Here is a 22252-nt window from a genome sequence, read left to right on the forward strand (position 1 = left end):
CCTCCTCACATGCCCTCTCTTGTACCCCCAGGTCTCCGTCCCGCCCGGCGCGCTGGACTGCTGGGTGTTTCTGAGCTGTCTGGAGGTGTTGCAGAGGATAGAAGGCTGCTGTGATCGGGCGCAGATAGACTCGAACATTGCCCACACTGTGGGTTTATGGAGCTATGCCACAGAAAAGGTAGCTGCCCCTGAATGCAGACGTGGGCATTGTCTGTGAGCTAGGCCTCTCAGGGGTGGATGGGCTAAGCTGTTTGAAGAAGTGTTCCCTCAGTCACTACATGGGTTCTAATTACTTTAGGGCGTGTCTGGATTAAATAGTTTCTGCTCACACCACTTTATTCAGCACAGATTAAACACTTGTTATGCTTGTGCTGAAGGTGTGGTTCTCTGCCAGCAATTTCGGGAGGCAGGGGGTCTACAAAGAAGGATGAAGTGTGAAACGTGAGAAATGCAGCGTGGTCCCGTGTGTGCAGCACAAGGGCCTGCTGGAGTGGGGTCACAGGGATGCAGATTGAGCGGGAGGCCTTGAAAACTTGTGAGAGTGTAACAGGTGCATGGCGTAAGCTGAGAATTACCAACTTCAGAGCCACTCTGAGAATTACTTGTTGAAGGTAGGAGGGTGAAATGATCCCAATAAGTATATCTTTATATTCAGATAAGAATCATTTAGATGGAAAGCTGATTTTTTTCTAAAATTTAGTTGAGTTTTAATTTTTATATTTAAATTTATAAATTCTCTGCTGACTCTTGTGGCAAACTAATTGAAATTGTGGGTTTATCTCAACAGCTAAAATCCTTGGGCTACCTGTGTGGACTTGTGTCAGAAAAAGGACCTAACTCAGAAGACCTCAATAGGACAGTTGATCTCTTGGCAGGTTTGGGAGCTGAGCGACCTGAAACAGGTACTTTCTGAGATGCACTTGTGCACGTAGCGCAGTGGAAAATAATAAAATGTAGGTTGTAACTTGGCACATGTAACTCAAATTTTAACAATATAATTACCATTTGGGAAATTGCACTCATTAATAGCTGACCAGATATATGTAGGATATTTTACCTTTTAATAACATAAAGAAATGTTAGAACTTGTTTAAGAAATTGTTGGAAGATTTCTCAAAACTGTGTGTGAGCTTCTCACAGGCTTACATGAGCTGATTATGACTTTACAACCCATGTGACATTTAAATGCACCAATTTCCCTGGGAATTACTAAATAAATTGCTAGTGTTCTAACAATACGGCCAGACAAATGCTTTTATGGCCAGTAAGTTACTCCTAGGTAATAAAAGCACTTCGAAAGGAGCATTACTAGTTCCTGTGGGTACAAGTATAGTGATGAGTATGATTTAGCATAACAGGGACAAACTTGTAATATTTCGTCCCTGTTATCCAAGAACTGAAAGGACTCCTACTAAATTGAATACATTTACAAGAGAAAATGTATAATATTGCACTGTCTCACCCAGAGACCACCTCAGATCATTTGGCAGTAGGTAATTCATTGGAGGATTTGTAATATGTACTTTTAAAAATTCTAATCTCAAAGATTTTTAAAAAAATTATATGAAGGGTTTAGACTGTTTCATGCATTTATTAATTGGACAAGAATATAGGTAATTATGTAGTTTCAGTCTGCACGGCTATGCTTGTAGTTTCTACAAGTGTCAGATGAAGTCTTCTGCCTACGGCAGGCAAGGGGCAATGTAAACTCCTATGTCCCGAAATAGCGAAGATGAATAAGGACTCTTATTTCTTTTTTGTTTAAGCCAACACAGCTCAGAGTCCTTATAAGAAACTCAAAGAAGCATTGTCATCAGTAGAAGCTTTTGAAAAACACTACTTAGTAAGTATATTATATCTTGTTCCCTGTCTACCTGTGGCAGAAAACCCAGCTCTAGAAGACTTGCTGCTCTGTGACCTTGTGAATTGGGAATGAGCTGGAATTTGGGACTTCCTTCTTGTTGGCCTTTTCAGTTTCTTTGGTGTCCTAGGGAGTTGTGGGTAAAACCTGGAATAGCTGTTGTTCATGGGGCCATACTTAGGCATAAACTTAATTTCAGATATTTATAAGTTGGTTTAAAATGTCATTGCTAATTCAGTAGAATAGAATATATAAAAGAGGATAGTGAATGGTTTTCCATGGACAGAGGAATCATTTGGACTTGAACAGAGCTATTGTGCTTGTTTTTAAAGGATTTAAATTTGGAACCTTACAAAGCAGTATAAGTAGAAGCTGGGTGAGTCAACTGCATACCTGAGTCACGGTTAACTCAAGAGTATTAGACAGTGGCTTCTAATAGTTTGTCCCTGTTACCCAAAGAGTGAAAAAAACACTAGAAATGTTACCCATATACAGAAAGTACTTTGACAAGCTAAATATTATATGCCTGCTGAGTTTATATTTCTTTTATTATACTGCTTAATTTTATGTACAAGTTAATGATCTTGTATAAATCACATTATATGTCCTAGCTGGTTTGGCTCAGTGGATAGAGCAGGTTGGCCAGCGGACTGAAAGGTCCAGGTTCGATTCCAATCAAGGGCACATGCCCTAGTTGCCAGCTCCATCCCCAGTAGGGGGCATGTAAGAGACAGCCAATCAGTGATTCTCTCTCATCATTGATGTTTCTATCTCTTTCTCTCTCTCCCTTCCTCTCTGAAATCAATAAAAATATATTTTGAAAAATAATAATAAATAAATCACATTATATAAAATCTCAATACAAAAGTAGATGCAAAATAAAAATAATGTTAGTATTATTTAATAACTCTTTTGCTTCAGCTTTGGGTAAATAAATGTGGGATGTCTCCAGCATTAAAATTAAAGTACAACATTATGTGTTGTTTTATTTTCCCACAGGATCTATCCCACGCTACCATTGAAATGTATACAAGTATTGGGAGGATTCGATCTGCTAAATTTGTTGGAAAGGATCTGGCAGAATTTTACATGTAATTGATTTTCTTTGAATTTCAGATATTTCACACCTGTAGTAAGAGAAGATTTGTTATGTATGGAGTTAATGTGAAGTGTACACATATTTATAGAATGAAAGATTAAAATCTGTTAACCAATCATCATCATTTTTTTCAATTTCTTCTGAAAACTGGAGAGGTTTTCAGCTTGTTATTCTTAATAGCTGATAATTGATCTTTGCATTCCTTTTATTTAATTAAATTAACATAATGATCTTATGTAGTATATATAACATTGTATATATGTAAGTATTATATATAAGATATAGTATTATAATTACATTTATTCAGTTAAAGAATTATGAGGAAATATTTAAGATTGTACACCCAGTGTTTACTAAGTTGGGGTGTAGATTCTTAAATATTTTGTTCTATAGCATTTTCTCTGGTTTATGTCAAATGCCTCCTAGGAGTTTGAAAGCCTGGAGGCCAGTGATGTAAAGTAACTGCATGTATTATGTCGGGAGAGAGGATGACCATCACTGAGTGATGTGTACACATGCAGGGAGTATTCCAAGTCTTGCTCCAGCTTTAGACTCAGATTTCACAGAAAAACTCAAGACAGCATATTTCTCATGTGTTTGATAAAACTGGCCTGCCACGAAGGAGAAATCCCGGCTGGCAGTGTCATTGCTATTTGAAAGCATTGGAAAGAAATATACATTATAAGGGAAAAGGTATTTAAGTTTTCTCAAAAGAAATGTGTGTTTGAAATGATATCTTGAAATCTGTAGTACTTTCATTAGGTGAAACACGGAAGAATAGTTTATTTCAACTGATTTGAGTGGCTGCAGAAGGGATTCATAGGTCATCTAAGTGAACTTAAGTTTTCCAGCTTTGCTTAGAGCAGCTAGCCAGTCACACAACTGATTAGCAACAATCAGGGCTGGCTTGGCTCTCTTGAGCCTCCATCTAGTGCATTTCAGGAGTAAGTTATAGAGGAGCAAAGGAGCCGTGTCTGCAGATGCTGTGAGTGGTGCCCACCTGACATTAGTCTGCTCTGAGGCTGGGAGCTACAGTGGCTAATCCGACAGTTGGGTCCTGGTTTCACCTTGGCCACATACTAGCTGGGTGGCCACTGGCCTCCATCTCTGGGGGCTGAATGATGGTCTGTAGACTTCCAACTCTAGAATGTAAGAATCTTTGGCTAGAGATAGTAACTGAAGAAGTATTGAAGGTTTGGATCTCTTTAAAAAGGGGTGGGGAAAAATAAAATAAAAAGGGGTGGATGGAAGAGGACCATAAAAGTGTAGGAAAACTAACACATACTTTGATAGGTTTACATTTTATTTGATTTGATAATTTGAGAAATGTCATTGTTTCAAGAGTAGGGCAGTAAAAACGGGGTGTCTTCCAAGGATGCCTATTTAGCCTTAGCCTTTGTCCCGGAGTTTGGTGGTCCCAGCCCTTTGGTGAGGGCCAGGGGACCCATGTTGTCATGGAGGCTTTGGCAAGCTCTTGCTAATTGTGCTTTCAATTTTGTTTTATTCGGAACATCTTGAAGGTTTAAATTGGGAAGATCCTCTCTTGAGTGATAAGTGTTGCTATTAAATTCTTCATAATTCTCTGTAAATCTTGGAAACCTGCTCAGTGCTATTTGCCCAAGCTCCCCTCTTGGTTGGGCCATATAGACTGCTTCTATATTTCCTATCTTCAGTAGGTAGGTGGCACCAAGCCCTGATTTTGCAGCTTCCTCCCTAACTAGCTGTGTACCTTCACCTCCTCTTACCTTGGTATTCTTATATGTCAGCTTGAGATAGTGAATAGTGCCCTCACTTTCTTCTGAGATTCGACTATAAAAGTTCTTCGACTAGTATATGATGCTGGGCAAATGGTGTGGGATCCTCATCGCCATGAGCCCATTTTCGGGCCCAGTGATGTATTCCTGACCCTGTGCTCTTCCTCAGACCAGGGCACATCTCAGAGGAGGACCGTCTAAGAGGGTACAAAGGTCATTGTGGAGGGCTGGAAAGGGCGGAGAGCAAGCCATGAAAATTATGTCTAAGTTTGTTGGTTATCATGAACCATAATGAAAGCTTCTGTTTGTTGATTTGCAAGGAAGAAAAAGTCTCCACAGAAGGCAGAAACCTATCTTCAAGGAGCACTGAAGAATTACCTGGCTGAGGGCTGGGCACTGCCTATTACACACACAAGGAAGCAGCTGGCCGAATGTCAAAAACACCTTGGACAGATTGAGAAGTATCCTTTAAGTGTAGCATTTTCACGAAATAGGAAAATTGTTTTTGTTTAAACAGCAACGATGTCTACAATTGAGTGTTTAATAAACACCTAGTAATTAGGAGAGAAAAAGCCAACCTGTACATAGGTACCATGTTAAATGTAAGTTAAATGCCTAGTCCTCACATTTGACCTCTTTCTGAGTTCCTAATACTTTTTTAAAAAATACGTTTTTATTGATTTTTAGAGAGAGAGGAAGGGAGAGGGACAGAATGATAGAAATTTTGATGAGAAACATCGATAGGCTGCCTCTTACACACCCCCTACTGGGGATTGAGCCAACAACCCAGGTATGTGCCCTGACTGGGAATTGAACCTGTGACCTTTTGGTTCATGAGTCTGCTCAACCACTGAGCTGGGCTGAGTTCCTAATAATTTAAAAAAAAAAGGGGTGGTGGGGGAATACCTGTTAAACTGCACTTTGAAAGCTCTGGGGCCTGGAGAAGCCATCTGCATGCAGCACCCCTTGGTATAAGGTCCTCTGTGCAGGCCCTTGACTCTCCATCCCAGCTACCTTCAGACCAGTAGCCTTTTAGCCAGCGATCATCACTTAAATGAAGAGGAACGGAAATACTTCTGCCAAGAGATACTCAACTTTGCCAGTGAACAGACAGATAGCCCAGGTAAGGCTAATTGTTAAAGCTTTTTATTGTGAACATTTTCAATTGTTATAGAAAAGTAAAAAGAGTATACAATGTGTAATGTATACTAACCACCTAGATTCAACAACTAGTAACACTTCGCCGTGTAGCAAACATGTATCTATATATTTCTTTTTACTGTTTTCTTTTTGCTGAACTTCAAAGCAACCTCAGACCAAGTATAACACTTCCCCCTGAACATGTAACACTTCACCCTGAAACAGTGTAGCATGCGTCTTGGAGAACAAGGGCAGCCCCCTAACTGTGCCCAAATTGACAGGGTTCTAATTTCCTGGTACTCAGCAGCTCAAATTCAAATCTCCTCATTGTTTTTATACATTATTTTTAGTAGAGTCTAATCAGGGATCATATATTACATTTGATTGTTGTATCTGAATTCTCTTTTAACTTTTCCCATCTTTTTTTTTTTCAAGACATTGATCAAAATTTTTTAACGTCTCAGCTATTTTGAGATAGGTTTTACATACCATAAAATTTACTGTTTTGTAGTGTACAATTCAACACCTTTTAGTATACCAGTATTCAGAGATATGTGTACATCACCACAATCCGCTTTCTGTCTCTAGATACTATTCTGGATATTTCATGTGAATGGAATCATATAATATGTGTTTTTTTTGTGACTGGCTTTTTTCATTCAGCATAATGTTTTCAAGATTCATCCATGTTGTAATGTGTCAGTATTTCATTCTTTTTTTATGGCTAATAGTATTCCATTGTATGGATGGCCACATTATGTGTATTCCTTTATTGGTTGTGTGTAAGACACTGACTTTTAGACATCGAGCCAGACATCATGGACTGTCCCACCTTCTGGAATTTGTTCAGTGTTTCCTCATGAGTGTGTCCAACAGAAGGTTGTTCCGAAAGGCTAAGATTCAAGCTAAACCTTTTGGCCAATATATTTTATAGCTAACCTTGTGTGGTAGGATTAAATTTATTGTAACACTTAGCTCCTGGGGTTTTGTTTATCAGGAAGAGTACTTATTTAAAATAGTACTGTCTTTTTTTTTTTTTAATCCTCACCCAAACATTGATGCAAGAGAGACACATTGACTGGTTGCTTTTCACACTGACCAGGGCCGCGGATTGAATCTGCAATTGAGGCACATGCCCTTAACTGGGAATCGAACCCATGACCCTTTGGTCTGTGGGCCGACACTCCAACCACTGAGCCAAACAGCCAGGGCTGAAATAGTACTGTCTTGGTCAGCTCTGATGGCCATCACAAAATGCCATGGACTGGATGTTTAAGCAGCAGGAGTTTGGAACCTGAGACCAAGATGCCACCAGGGTTTGTTTCTGATGAGGCATCTCCTCCTGACTTATCCTTACATGGCAAGGAGAGGGGGGTGTTTGGGACTTCAACTTTAGACTGTGAAGGGAACACAGTTCAGTCCATAGCAGTTACTAGCTACTTGAAAGCCAGTATTTCATAGGTTTTGTTTTCAGGTCCACATGATCATTGACTGCTTGCGTGTTTCACTCACATTGAGCTGTTCGGATGGGTTTCTCAGGAGCAACATGGCCTTGACTAGTTGGTTTGTTTAGGTTCTTTAATGTGCCCAAACTAGCTATTGGTAGAGCCTTGTGCCACGTCTGCTGTGTGTGACATATATGTGAGACTATGCAGTTATGTCTTTCCTGCCAACGTTCTTTGGTATCTCTGTGTGAATAGGCTATTCCGTGATCATCCGCTATTTTTTTGTGATTTTATAGCATCACCATCAGCAAGTTCTTTTGTTGATTAGTGTTTAATAAATACCACTGCTCAGTCCGGCAGCCCTGTGGATTTTCTAGACTAACCATGTGCTTGTAGAAAGGTCGTCAGAGAAAGCAGTGGGTTCCTCTTGGTTAGTGACTGTGGGGCTGGGCTGCACTGCCCCTCTGCAGTTCAGGAGGCAGGGCTCCTTGCTCAATGGGCTGACGTCATAGGCCGGCAAACACCTGGGTTTGTTTCCTGATATACAGGGATGGGTGGACATCTTCATTTGGGAATTTTGTTATAGAGGTGGAAAGTGGTGGAATTCCTTGAAACAGCTCTAGGAATTAATTGGACTATTTAAAAACGTTGTTTTGGCCCTGGCCAGTGTGCTCAGTTGATTGAGCATCATCCCATGCACCAAAAGGGAGCTGTTTCGATTCCTGGTCAGGGCACATGCCCAGGTTTCAGGCTTGATCCCTTAGTAGGGGACGTGCCAGCGGCAGCTGATCAATGTTTCTCACATCAATGTTTCCCTCCCCCTCCCCATTCCCTTCCTCCTCCCATTCAAAATGTTTTGAAATTGAGGAGTTGACCTGTATTTCTCTTTGGTTTATCAAAACAGAACTTAGAAACCATAATTCTTCAGGTTTTATGATTTCCAGGCGTTATCTAGGCATTTGATTATGTTCTGCTTTTGACAAAGTAATTCTTCGGTGTGTGAAGATGGTATGAGGTTGGGTAGTTTTAAACTGTCTCATTTGAACTTCACTACTTCTTGCTTCTCATGTTGAGACACTCCAGTTGGCCCAATGGTAAACGAGGTCCTGCTGCCTCTGCATCTTCTAGAAGTGGGACTTGGGAAGAAAATATGGTGCTTTGTATTTGCAGGTCACAAAGTCGTCCTCCCTATGCATTCCTTTGCACACCTGAGAGATCTCCGTTTTACTCCCTCCAACGCTGTGGTACACGTGGGTGGTGTTTTATCCGTGGAGATAACTGTATACAGTCAGATGCCCGTCCCTGTCCACATGGACCAGATCGCCATCAGCGTCCACTTCAGCATTGAGAAAAACAGTTATCGGAAGACTGCTGAGTGGCTTACCAAGCACAAGACGTCCAATGGGATTATTAACTTTCCAGTGGAGACCTCGCCTTTCCCTGCGTCCCAAAACAGTTTACCAGCTCTGGAGTTGTATGAGATGTTTGAGAGGAGCCCTTCCGATAACTCCTTGAACACCACAGGGATTATATGCAAAAATGTTCACATGCTCCTGAGACGGCAGGAAAGCAGCACTGCTCTGGACACGCCCTCAGGGGTGGCTCTGGATGACGGGGCCCCTGTGCTGAAGTGCTGCAGTGTGACTCTGGAACCAGGGGCCAATACCATAACCTTCAGGACACAGGTATGTGTTGAGTTGGGGAGGTAACTTCATAGGTGGTCAGCAGGGGGCGCTGGTCTGCAAGAATTATCTGAAGTGTGGTGGGAATCAAGTGGAGGCCTCTGTTCTTTTAACCTTGGTAATGTTTTATCCTTAAAGAAAAATAGACTGACAGTTAAAATATTTTTTATACTTATACAGTTTGAAGGCAGTTAATAACTTTTGAATGAAGTTCTTAACATAGTTGTGTTCTCACTGGACTTAGATTTTTTGCCTTTGTTTTAAAATATACCCTCATTTGTTAAAATGAGATTTCAAAGAAGGTAGCATCCTTGATGTTAAAGTTTTTTTTCCTTTTGTGACGCATGGCTGTCAAAGCAGTTGCTTATGATTCACTCTGACAGTCTTTCTCCAATGCAGTGTGTCTTGTAATCCCTTCTAATCAGGGGTGTGGCCTCTGGGAAGGACAGCTATTTGTCATGTGATTTAGTCTAGTCTGAGAGCAGGTTTTACATCTCATGCATTCAGAAGAGAATGCCACAGGTAAAGTTTATTAAATTGAAAATTCATTATTAGAAGTCAAGTTGAAACCCCAGTTACTCAGAAAGACATCAATAGAAGTTTTTAGGGCCCTTTGCACAGCCTGCCTGTAGACACGTGAGCACAGAGCAGTAGGGTAAAGAGGGTAAAAGAACGATCAATTCAGGGATAATGGTACCTCCTGCTCTTCGGGTGCTCGCAATTGGGAAAGTGGGTGACGACTTTCCAAATGCTTGATTTGACCCTAGGCCAAGGAGCCTGGAACGTACACACTGCGGCAGCTGTGCGCCTCAGCGGGCCCGGTGTGCTTCGTACTTCCGCACCTCTACCCGCTGGCTCAGTACGACGTGTACTCCCAGGAGCCGCAGCTGCACGTGGAGCCGCTGGCCGGTGAGTGGGCTGCACAAAGCTGGGATTGTGGGGTTCAGGCTTGTACTTCACTCCTTTTCAAAGGAGTCTGTGAAAGCAGGGCTTTCTGCACCAGCCGACTTGCAGCACGTTGTAGCTGGATTCCTCTGTAAGAGACGTTTGCGGTAGCATCAAGGAAATCTTGCCTGGCTGTGACTTTTCTGTTCATCGAATATTTGCGTTCTGTAAATGCTAACTTTCATGTTTAATAAGCATGGTATATCCAAACGTAAAAAAAAAAAAAGAGAGAGAAAAATGAGCTATCAGTTAATGTCTACTACAGAGAACTTAATAAGTAAATATAATTTCTTGCTTAGAGTTTCATTACAAAGGCTAAATGCCAGATTTAGTTACATTCCATACTCTGATCAAAAGTATTTTCCTTTGGCCAAAACCGGTTTGGCTCAGTGGATAGAGCGTCGGCCTGCGGACTCAAGGGTTCCAGGTTCGATTCCGGTCAAGGGCATGTACCTTGGTTGCGGGCACATCCCCAGTGGGGGGTGTGCAGGAGGCAGCTGATCGATGTTTCTAACTCTCTATCCCTCTCTCTTCCTCTCTGTAAAAAATCAATAAAATATATTTAAAAAAAAAAAAGTATTTTCCTTTGAAAGTGTTGATTAAACTTGATCTCCTAACATAGTATTTGAGAAATTTAAAGCTGCTGTCCTCTTTGTTAAGTTCTAAAATTAGAAAGAATTGGTGTAAACAAATGATTTAAAACCACACATCAATTAAAACAGTAAAACAAGATGTCTTACTTGTTTAGGTTGAAACAATGTATTTATTGGCTTGTTTCTTCCATTTGAAAAAAAAAAGCATTGTTTTTCTATTGAATCTCCTCATACTTTTTATTTTTGTGTTTTTAAACTTCTCCCATGGCCATCAGGAAAGGCCCTCAGATGCTGACCACAGCAGTCTCTCAAAGGATTCTACAGAGAACCTTTTGTGAAAAAGGCTAAGCTTTGTTGCTGGCAGAGCCTGGAATGTGCCCCGTGAGACCAGCCAGCTGTGCTCAGGCCTCCATGCTGCGGCCCCTCACTCCTCTTGCCCCATGTCTTCCCACCCCTCTGTCTTGTCTGTTTCTTTCTCTTCCATGTTTCTTATCTCTTGCCGTCTTCCTTCCGCCTTCCCTGGAGTGGGATTCTCAGAAACCTTAGCTCATTTTTATGTTAAGAGAAACCAATAGCCATGCCTTTAACTAAGTTGTTTTTAAGCCCAAGATCTTGAAGCCCTAATCTGAAACAGCCAGAGAATTCTGAATCGCAATAGCACATGCAATTTTATCAGTCTGTTCTTTTTTTAAAAAAAAATTTATTGATTTGAGAGAGAGAGATAAATATTGGTTTGTTGTTCTACTTATTAAGCATTCATTGGTTGATTCTTATTTGTACCCTGACCAAAAATCAAACCCTCAACTTTGGCGCTCTACCCAACTGAGTAACAGACCAGGTCTCATGAATCTGTTCTTTAGTGTCATTATCTGGTTGTCTCTTACTAACTTATTGGCAGATAAAATTTGAGCCCCTCATAGAGATGGTTGCCACTGTGATCCCTAACTCTAAGCCAGCGTGGTGATGAGACCCCTCAGGCTCAAAGCTTCTCTTATTCTCAGCAAGGGCCCTTCAACCCTGCGGTCCGTGTAATTGAGATTAAAAGTGAGAGTGGAGGGATGGAAACAGTGAATATGAGGAGTATCTGAAGTGAACAAATCTTTTCTAGTAGAAAAAACAGTGCTTTTTTTGTTGTTTTGTTTTTATTTTTTTTTAAAGTGTATTTTAGCCTCATACTAGTTCCTCCATTGCTATTTTTGGTTGAGAGTGATGCTAAGTGCAGTCTTTTTCCCTTTAGATAGCCTTTTAGCTGGTATTCCTCAGAAGGTCAAGTTCACTGTCACTACCGGCCATTATACAGTGAAAAATGGGGACAGCCTCCAACTCAGCAATGTGGAAGCCATGCTCATCCTGTGTCACGCAGAGAACAAAGCTGTGATCTATTCTAACACGAGAGGTAAGGGGTGGTCACCTAGCAAAGGTGGACACTCAGCATTGTTTGCAATGCATCATGAGGATGTAAGGAGCTGTCATCCCTTTCATCCTCGGTTAGCACCGGAGGCCTGCTTCTGTCTACAGCTCTTTCCTGGCAGCTTCCTGCCTGTGGGTGGGCGGTGACCCTGCCCCTCGATGGGGCATCACATATCAGAAGGATAAACAGAGCCCTGCACGTGCTCACTGCCAGGCGGTGCTGACCCTGCTCGGACTTCGGATGCAGCATGGGCCTGTGCTTGATAGTGACGCCCTGTAGGCCTCTAGCCTCCTAGAACTCTCCCCGCTTTCCTCACCAAAAAGCAAAAGTAAACCGGCCTTTTTAGGCAGTGCGTGGTCAGAGGCCCTAGAACAGTCTGTCTCCCCGGTCCTCAGCTGTGAGTTATGGAGGGAAGGACGCTGCTCCCTTTCTGGGAGGGAGTTGGTCTGGCAGTGCGACCGAGTGGGAGCACGTTGTGCAGGGACATGCTCAAAGCTCTTCTGTATTCAGACTGAGCACAATGACAGCTCTCTGGCCTGGGACCAGCTGGCTTTCATGCAGTGTGACTCTGTCTTAGGGGGCTTTGTTCCTGATTTTCCTGCCTCTTCGGTCCCACCTTGATCCTTTCTGTGCTTTTATGTGTATAGGAGCAGCAGGAGTTGGGCTGGAACTTCACTGCTGGGCCCATCACCTGCTAGAAGGAAAAGGAACAAGGAAACAGAAGGATTGTGTTTGAAGTGACTTTTTCTATCTTTCCTAGAAAAGGCTTCTGACGCATCCCTCCGGGTTCAGTCGTCTGACAAGGTCACAAGCATCAGTCTGCCTGCAGCGCCTGCATACCACATGATCGAATTTGAACTGGAAGTTCTGTCTTTACCTTCAGCTCCAGCAGCTGGAGGGGAGGGGGAGAGCACCATGCTGGGGATGACAGAGGCCCAGAGGAAGTCTAAGGACACACAGAAAGCCGGCCACTGCATGGCTACCACGGACCACAAAGTAAGGAGGGTCATGTCCTGCTGGTTCTGAGAGCCAGTGCATAAGGGATGACTTCGGTTGAAGTGGCAGATTTCCAGTTCCTGATGCCACGCACTCTTGGGTTTAGCACTTATATCTGTGAATCACCCCTCCTTTGATAATGGGTACATCTTGGAAAGACAAAGACAAACAGCTCTAACTTTCCTATCCCAACTCAAGAGGGAAGGACAGTTTATTATGAAAGATAGTGTTTGCTTAGGGGAGGCAACTTTGGGCCCATAGTCTCTTTGTCCTAGTGACTAGGCTAGAGGGAGTTCTGTGTCTTGGTGTGCTTGTTTCTGTCCACTGAGGTGTCACATCAAACTTAGCAAGGAAGAAACTCTGCTTTGGTGCTGGTACTTATTGACAGTAATTGGAGTGATCCATGACTTTGGTCCCAGATCCACAGTCCATCAGCTCACAGAATGTGTTGCTAGCATTGTGTTGATTCCAGGTGGGTCTGTGTCTTGTAACACCGATATCGGTTCTGAGGGCTTCTGACCAGCTCAGGTGTAGAAGTGTATTCTTCTGGCTGCATGAATAAAATCAAGACCCATCTGTATGCTGCCTATAACAGACTCACTTTAGATATAAGGATACACACGGACTGAAAGTGAAGGGATGGAAAAAAATATTCCATGCAAATAGATGTCGAAAGAAAGCTTGAAGAGCTCTACTGATTTAGACAAAATAGACTTTAAAACAAAGACTGTAGTAAGAGACAACGATGGGCATTACATAATAATAAAAGAGATCAATACAAGGAGAAAATAGAACATTTATATACCCAACATAGGAATACCTAAATATATAAAGCAAATATTAACAGACCTAAAGGGAGAAATAGATAGCAATACAATAATAGTAGGGGACTTACTACCCCACTTACATTAATAGATAGATCATCCAAATAGAAAATCAGTAAGGAAATGTTGCTCTTAAACACATTAGAGCAGATCAACTTAACACGTGTATGCAGAACGTTCCATCTAAACGCAAAAGTATACATGTTCTTCTCCAATGCATACGAAACATTACTAAGGTAGATCATGTTAGATCACAAGTCTTACTACATTTAAGAGTATTGAAATCATATCAGGCATCTTCTTCAACCACAATGGTATGAAACTAGAAAATACATGAAGAAAACTGGAAAACTCACAAATATGTGGAGATTAAACAACTTGCTATTGAACAGCCTATGTGTCAAAGAAGAAACCAAAAAAATACCTTGAGACAAATGAAAATGGAAATGTAACATACCAAAATTTATGGGCTGCAGCATAAGCAGTTCTAAGAGGGAAGTTCATAGTGATAATTACCTATCTCAAGAACCAAGAAAGTCTCAAATAAACAACACACCTTTATACCTGAAGGAACTAGAAAAAGAACAGACAAAGCCCAAAGTTAGTATAAGGAAGGAAATAAAAATCAGAGCAAAAATAAATGAGAAAAACTAAAAAAAATCACTAAAATTAAGAGTTCTTTTTTGAAAAGATAAAACTGATAAACCTTTAGCTAGATTCACCAAGAGAAAAAGAGAGGACTCAATAAAACCAGAAATTAAAGAGAAAATGTTACAGCTGATACCATGGAAATAACAAAGGATTCTACGATGAACAATTATATGCCAATAAGTTGGACAACCTAGAAGAAATGGATAAATTTATAGAAATACAAAAAGTTCTATGGTGAACAATTATATTTCAACAAATTGGACAACCTAGAAGAAATGGATAAATCTGTAGACATATACAACCTTTCAAGACTGAATCATATGAAATATAAAATCTGAACAGATTCATTACTAGTGAGGAGATTGAATGAGTGATGAAAAACCACCCAACAAAAGTTGAGGACAAGATGGCTTCACCTAGTGAATTCTACCAAACATTCAAAGAAGAATTAATGCCAATCCTTCTCAAACTCTTTCAAAAAGTAGAAGAGGAAGGAACACTTGCAAACTCATTTTACCAGGCCAGCATTACCCTAATAGATACCAAAAACAGAAAAGATGCCCAGGAAAGAAAACTACAGGCTAACATTCCTGATGAAGGTAGGTGCAAAACTCCTCAACAGAATGTTAACAAACCAGATTCAACAACCATATAGGATCGTAAATCCCTCTATGATCAAGAGGGATTTATTCCAGGGATGTAAAGTGGGTTCAAATCCGCAAACCAGTTGGTGTGATACACATCACCAAAATGGACAAAATTATATGATCATCTCAATAGATGCAGAAAAAGCATTTGACAAAATTTAGCATCCATTTATGATAAAAACTCTCAACAAAGTTGGTGTTGAAGGAGCATACCTCAGCATAATAAAGACCATATGACAATCCCACAGCTAATGTCATTCAGTAGTGAAAAGCTGAAGATTTTTTCTCTAAGATCAAGAACAAGACAAGGATTCCCACTCTCACCACTCATTTTGAACACAGTATTGGATGTCTAAGTCAGAGCAGTTAGTCAAGAAAAAGAAATCAAAGGCATACAGATTGGAAAGGGAGATAAGAAACTATTTGCAGATAACATGATCTTATATATAGAAAATCCTAAAGACTCGATCAAAAAACTGTTAGAACCATTTATGGATGAATGGGTAAAGAAGTGATACACATGCACAGTGGAGTATTCGGCCATAAAAAGGAATGAAATCCTGCTGTTTGCAGCAACACAAGTGGATCTCAGTGGTATTATGCTAAGTGAAATAAATCGGAGAGAGAAAAGGGTGTATCTTCTCTCTTAAATGTGGAATCTAAAAAAATATTCAAAAACACCTTGCAGATACAGAGAACAGATTGGTGGTAGTGGGTGAGAGCAATGGTTGAAGTTTTTTGTTTTTTGTTTTAGTTTGACAAGTTTTAAAAAGTATATGCACAAAAGGCTAATAAATGCAGTCATTTAAAAGAGAAGCATAGACTATCAGACCAGTCAGCACCTAAAGAATAATGTTTTTATTTTTCAGTCTCTGAAATGTTTTCCCTCACCTGATAACAGAGTTCAGGAGACAAAGGTGATGTTTATTTCAATTAAGAGCATGTAGTCATGCTGAATGAGTGAGTTTCCATATTCAATATATTTATTTGTTAAGTGGGGGAAATAAATTGAAGCTTGAAGCCTGGTTTCTGCCCTTACAGGAATTAATAGCTTTGTCCACACTGTGCCTTCAAATTGATTGGTTTTCAGCTATGCATTCAGCGTCATGTGGGTTAAGTGTTTGAATAATTCATTTAATTTTGTAATATCATCTGGACATAAGTGACTAAAAGCACTTTGTCATAACCTCCTGCACAGTAACAAATACATGTAGCATCATGGCCACATGTGGGAGGTTAGCAAGGTGGGACTTGTGTGCTTGCTGCGGCTTCTGCTCCGCAGCCATTGAGACCGTTCTGGTGACTCCTGGACGTTCTGCCAGTCCCATGTCCTTTTTCTTGACTGTGTATGTAGCTTTGTGTCTCTCCTATGTTTGTGCATATGTTTAATGGGGTTTTCCTTCTGAATAAGGAATTGTAAAGCCATCAAGTATGTAGGAAGTTGGCAGCCCCCATAGACTTGGATGGATGGTAGTGGTGCTGTGCCATTGGTGAGTAATCTGAATGGGTGTCCCTCTGTTTCTCAGGTGTCCATCGAGTGCCCGTGGTCCATCTACTCCACTGTCATCGCACTGACGTTCAGCGTGCCCTTCAGGACCACACATGCTGTGCTGTCAGCCGGGACACGGTAAGGGAGTCCCTGCTTCTGTCCCAGGCTCTTTGACACAGAGACCCTTGCTATGGATAGCTTGGCCTTGGTGACCTTGAGCATGTTTTCTTACATAACTGATGCTATTGTCCACTACAGTACCCAGTCTATACTGAGATCTCCCCAGCTGTATCAGTAGTGGACTGCACAGCTGGTTTATGGGAGTGGGCATCCAACCAAGTGCCCATGATAGTATCAGATCCTTTTTATCCGTCCTTGCCTTGTTCTTCAAGCCCATGACCCATTGACAAACATGGGCCAGTTGTCCTCTGGAAGGTCTGCATTCTGTGTTTGCCTGGTCACATCCTCGTGGGTTTGTTAAACTAGTTCCCCAGAACCTCTAGCTAATTCTAGAGCAGGCCTTTTCAGCCTCAACACTGCTGATGCTGTGGGTCGATAACCCTTGCTCTGGGCACTGTCCTGCGCACTGTAGGGTGTTAGCAGCTCACCGCTTTATGCCAACGTTACTCCCCATCCTGCCCACTCCCAGTGTGACAACCAAAAAATGTCTCCAGACATTGCCCGATGTCCCCTGGCTGGAGTGTGTGTGGGGAAATTGCTGCCAGTTGAGAACCACTGCGCTTGAGGCTTGATCAGATTCAGAGTCAGCCATTGGAAAGGCGGGAATCTTTGAGATGTGTCCTATGCTTCATATGTCACTGCATCAGGAGACTGTTTCTGTTGTCCCCAGTCAGTGATGATGCTCACATGACCACTGGGCTTAGGTGAGCCAGGCCTCCATTGTAATATCCCCTTCTGCTTCAGCCATTGCTTATTTGGGTAATTTGGAAACAAAAATGTCAGAATCATATTTATTTATTTATTTATTTGAGAACTTTTAAGATTTATTTTTAAGCAAAATAGTGAAATACTTAGAGCTCACCTGTGAGGTAGTCAGGTTTTTTTTTAATTAAATTTATTGGGGTGACATTGGTCAACATGAACATATAGGTTTCAGAACCCTATTTAGAGTGGAACATAATTCTAATAGCTATTTTTTCTCTTAAATGACAGTGAGGGAACTATAGATAATAATGGTTAAAAACATCAATAGTTTTGGCACTTCTGCGAACATGGCGCTCTGAGCGTATGGGCCTCGGCCTGCAGCCTTTAGTACCTGCCACACCATGCACACCACAGCCCTGGAGCCTGAGGGCAGGTACTGTCCTGAGGCTGCACACCAGCCCCAATGTGCTCTTGGTGTGTAAATTCACAGAGAAACATGAATGGATGGCAGCAGAAAATGGAATTGGAACAGTGGGAATCGTCCATTTTGCATAGGAAGCTTTGGGAAATGTTTACCATAGTCTGCCTGAATTCGGGACAAAATTGAACAAACTAGATGAGTTTGCTGCTTTGAAAAGTGTGAAAGCTGCTTGTGAACTCTATTCTCCTCTATCTGAAGTAACTGAGATTAATGAAGTGCTTGCAGAAAATCCAGGACTTGTCAACAAATCCTATCTAATAAAAGAGTAATATGCAAATTAACCATCGCTTCGTGATAAAGATGGCGGCGCCCACAGCCAATAAGGAGGGAATATGCAAATAGATGTGACAAAGATGGTGGCGTCGGCCAGAGCCATGGAGCCGGCTGGAGTGGGCGGGAGGCTTGGCTTCCTTGGTTGCCCCAGTGACGAAGGGAGCCAAGGCAGCTGGAAAGCAGACGGGAGGCTTGGCTTCCTTGGTCACCCCAGCCGGCTACGTGGCCGCCGCCCAGACAAAGCCATAGTGGCAGGGCTGAGGCAGAGGCAGTTAGGGCGATCAGGCCAGGAGGGGAGGGCATTTGGGGGTGATCAGGTTGGTGGTGGGGGAAGTGGGGAGCAAGCAGGCCGGCAGGTGGGGACCAGTTGGGGGCAAGCAGGCCAGCGGGCGGGGGGGGGGGTTTGGGAGTGAGCAAGCCAGCAAGGGTGGGGAGGCAGTTGTGGGCAATCAAGCTGGCAGGGGGGGCAGTAAGGGGCGAGCAGGCCAGCAGCGGGGGGGCAGTTGGGGGCAAGCAGGCTGGCAGTGGGGTGCAGTTGGGGGTGATCAGGCTGGCAGGGGGGGGCAGTTGGGGGCAGTCAGGCCAGCAAGGGGGGGCATTTGGGGGTGAGAAGGCCATGGAGGGGGGGGCAGTTGGAGGCAAGCAGGCTGGGAGGCAGAGTGGTTAGGAGCCAGCGGTCCCAGATTGCGAGAGACTGGCAGTCAGACATCTCCTAAGGGGTCCCAGATTGGAGAGGGTGCAGGCCAGGCTGAGGGACACCCCCCACCCCCCCGCGCGTGCCCGAATTTCATGCACCGGGCCACTAGTCTTATCATGAAAATGGTTGGGTGATCAAGATGACACCGAGTAACCCTTCAGAACTAGAGAACTAATGAGTGAAGAAGCATATGAAAAATACATAAATCTATTGAGGATGAAAAAAAAACCTAAAGTAGCATGAAACAACTTTATCTAACATAGTTGTCTTAAATTAGTGGTAGAATATAGCAATTTTTAGTAATACCATGAAAAAAGAAACTACAGCAATGCTATTGGAAGAAAATACCCCTAACTTTTTAATGATTGCAGATAAAGACATTATGCATCTTTTCCCAGCACCCTATGATTTTTAGGCCAGGCTACAGTTCAATATTCATAATTCCTGAAATTATCTGTGTTAAAACCTAGTTATAAGAATTTTGTATTTTGAGGATAGCATTGTTATCATAAGCTTTTATATAATATTGTAACTTACTTACATTAGTCTCTAGATTTGGGTCAAAATACTTAATGATTGGAAATAACTAGCAGTGGAGAAAAGTTTTTTAGTTGTTACAGTGTCAGATGACCCACAATACTAACTTAATTTTGTAGTATACTGAGGTTGCTGGTGCTGTTTTATACAATGAAGTAACAGCCTTTCAGGAAACCAAGTTCAATAATAAAACATTCAACTTCTTCATTTAAAAAACAAAACAATTTTTAACAGAACCTGAGTTGCTTTAAGAACTGTCTTTTCAAAACTCCTCTTTACCTGTAACAGAAGCTAAAGTGAACCCTGTACTTAGTTTCTCAGTGAGTAATCATTACTCATGATCACTTCTTTCTTGCGTAACTCATTTAGATCCATTGCATGTTTAGGGAACTCAGTTATAATCATGTAGTAATACTGTATCCGAATCAGAATGTTCTTTAATCCATTTTTCCTTAGAAATAGTTCACTTAGAAAGATTTATATTTTCTGACCCTTTTACATGTGAAATCAAAAGTAGGAATGTAAGTAACAACTAGTTCTTATTTATTTCCCTGTGTCACTTTTTTGATTCCCCAAAGAGGGCCTTCTTAACAAAGCCAAAGTATTTTTCATAAAGTTCTTAAATGTCAAAGCCATATTTTTTGTTTTTCTGCTTTAGGAAATATATTCAAGTTTGTGTCCAGAATCTGTCGGAACTTGACTTTCGCCTGTCAGATAGTGATCTTGTAGACACTGGGGATAGTACTGACCTGCAGCTACTGCCATTGAACACGAAATCCCAGCAGGTAACCGTCTTCCAGAATTGAGCATGAACTCGACAGAACACAGGAGAACAAGGGTGTACTGACCGAGCCACCACACGCGTTGGTGGACATGGCAGATGAAGCCTCTCCACATAGAGAATGGCGTGCTGGTGGTCAGTAAGCAGCACCTGCCCCTGAGACTGCTGGGAACCACAGCTTTGTGCCACAGCGTGCATGTCCACCCCCCACTCTGTGGGCTGAGTGGTACATGAAGGGATTAGATTCTCATTAGAAGAATTAAATCTTACACTTGTCCTACCCTGTGTACAGATTTATGTAACTACAAGCTTATTCTTAGTCTCATGTGGACAGGGAATGGTGGCTGTTTCATTCTGCCTGTCATTCAATGCCTGCCCGCACCCCAGGAAGAAATCAGAGGTGTTGGTGTAAAGGGGTCATGTCCATGTTCACACTGCCTGGTTGAATCTGGCCTTGCTTTTCATGTTCACTTGTCACATGCATTTTAGACAGTAAGTGCTAAGTGTTTAAAAGATCAAAGGTTCTTAATGCCTAATTTTTAGCATTTTCAAAGGATTTTCCCCAAGTAACATCTGACACTACCCAATTCTATGGCTGTGCTATAGGTATGGACTTTTTGTGTGAGGTGGTGCTAGATCCTCATTTAACTTAATGTTAAATACAAAGTAATTGGCATGGATGTAGATTTCCTTTTTAATGCATTTCCCACTTTGGAAATGTATGGGATACTATATACTAATAAACATTCCTTAAGTTTTAATCTGCTTTGCTGTGAAACTTATGAAATCTTAAAAAATTAAAATCTTTTTACCAACCTTGTGCATCCTGCTCTGAGGGCAAGGGCAGGCAGGAGGAGCAGGAGCAGTGGTGGGGGTACAGGACTTAGCACAACACACTCTGGATGTCAGTAGCAGAGCTCTGTGGGGTCTCTGCTTTGGCTCACCCACATTCCCATTGCAGGAAGTGTGTCTTTGACAGATTGTGGCTTTCTCTGTGCGTGTATGTGTGTGTGCATTGTTGGCGGAGTGTGGCTTTCTCTGTGCAATGACACCGACTCTCTTGCAGCACATCTGCAGCCAGCAGTCGGTGTTCTTTGTCTGGGAACTGACGTGGACGCGAGAGCCTCCCCCTTCTCTGCGTGGCCGGTTCTCCATGGAATTCCGCCCAGCTTCTGAAGAACGGCTGTCTATCTCCTTAAAGCCCTATACTTATGAATTTCAAGTGGAAAACTTTTTTGTATGTATTATATATATATTTTGTGGTGAGATGGGTGGGAAAATGAAAAGTCATGTATTCTTTATAACTTAGAAACATTAGACAAGATCTTTCAATATAATGAAGCAACAGATCAAAGAAAATAGTGAACACTAAGGGTAGTTAATCACTGACTGACTGTATTTGATCCCAGGTCTTTTTCAGGTGACATGATACACGTGCACTATTGCAGGTGGCTCTAAAGTGAGTGTTTATAAGCAGAAAGACCGAAGACTTATTGCTACTCCCTTCTCCTCCTTAGTTGACTTTAGTAGAGTCCTTTCATCTTGATCATTAGCTACTACACAGGGCGTTTTTGTTATAAAGACATATCTCTAGTTTTCTAAAAGAAAAAGTGAAAATGTCATAGAAGTTTCCTTAATGTTAGGAAGATTTTTTTATAGCCTGCTCATGGAGCTTAAAGTAGCCTTGAGCTAGGTGAGTAGATAGTTGGTTTTTGTTTCTTTAGTGAAATTATTGGATTTTTGAACAGCTAATTAAAAATGAAAATACAGTTGACCCTGAACAACTTGGGGGATTAGGAATACCCACCCCGACTCAGTCGAAAATCCACATATAACTTTTTCTTTATTGATTAAGGTATTACATATGTGTCCTTATAACTTTTGATTCCCCCCAAATTTATCTACCATTAGCCTACTGTTGGCCAGAAGCCTTACTGATAACATAAACAAACGATTGACACATATTTGTATGTTACGTGTTATATATTCTTACAAAAAAGTAAGCTAGAGGAAAGAAGTGCTATTAAAAAAATCATAAGGAAGAGAAAATACATTTACAGT

The 22252-nt window shown here is 41.7% G+C and overlaps 1 protein-coding gene across 1 annotated transcript in view; it reads left to right on the plus strand.

Annotated features, from left to right (window-relative positions):
• Positions 1–22252, plus strand: part of TRAPPC10 (trafficking protein particle complex subunit 10) — a 73774-nt gene that overhangs the window by 43511 nt on the left and 8011 nt on the right. Inside the window, exons 8-20 of the mRNA XM_008145663.3 lie at positions 32–178; positions 788–902; positions 1767–1843; positions 2861–2952; positions 5035–5175; positions 5725–5837; positions 8470–8984; positions 9749–9890; positions 11757–11915; positions 12691–12926; positions 16575–16675; positions 20069–20195; positions 21258–21428. Of these exons, the coding sequence (XP_008143885.2) occupies positions 32–178; positions 788–902; positions 1767–1843; positions 2861–2952; positions 5035–5175; positions 5725–5837; positions 8470–8984; positions 9749–9890; positions 11757–11915; positions 12691–12926; positions 16575–16675; positions 20069–20195; positions 21258–21428 (2136 nt within the window). The remainder of the gene's footprint in view (positions 1–31; positions 179–787; positions 903–1766; positions 1844–2860; positions 2953–5034; positions 5176–5724; positions 5838–8469; positions 8985–9748; positions 9891–11756; positions 11916–12690; positions 12927–16574; positions 16676–20068; positions 20196–21257; positions 21429–22252) is intronic.

Source organism: Eptesicus fuscus, chromosome 3, assembly GCF_027574615.1.
Source record: "Eptesicus fuscus isolate TK198812 chromosome 3, DD_ASM_mEF_20220401, whole genome shotgun sequence".
Taxonomy (NCBI): domain Eukaryota; kingdom Metazoa; phylum Chordata; class Mammalia; order Chiroptera; family Vespertilionidae; genus Eptesicus; species Eptesicus fuscus.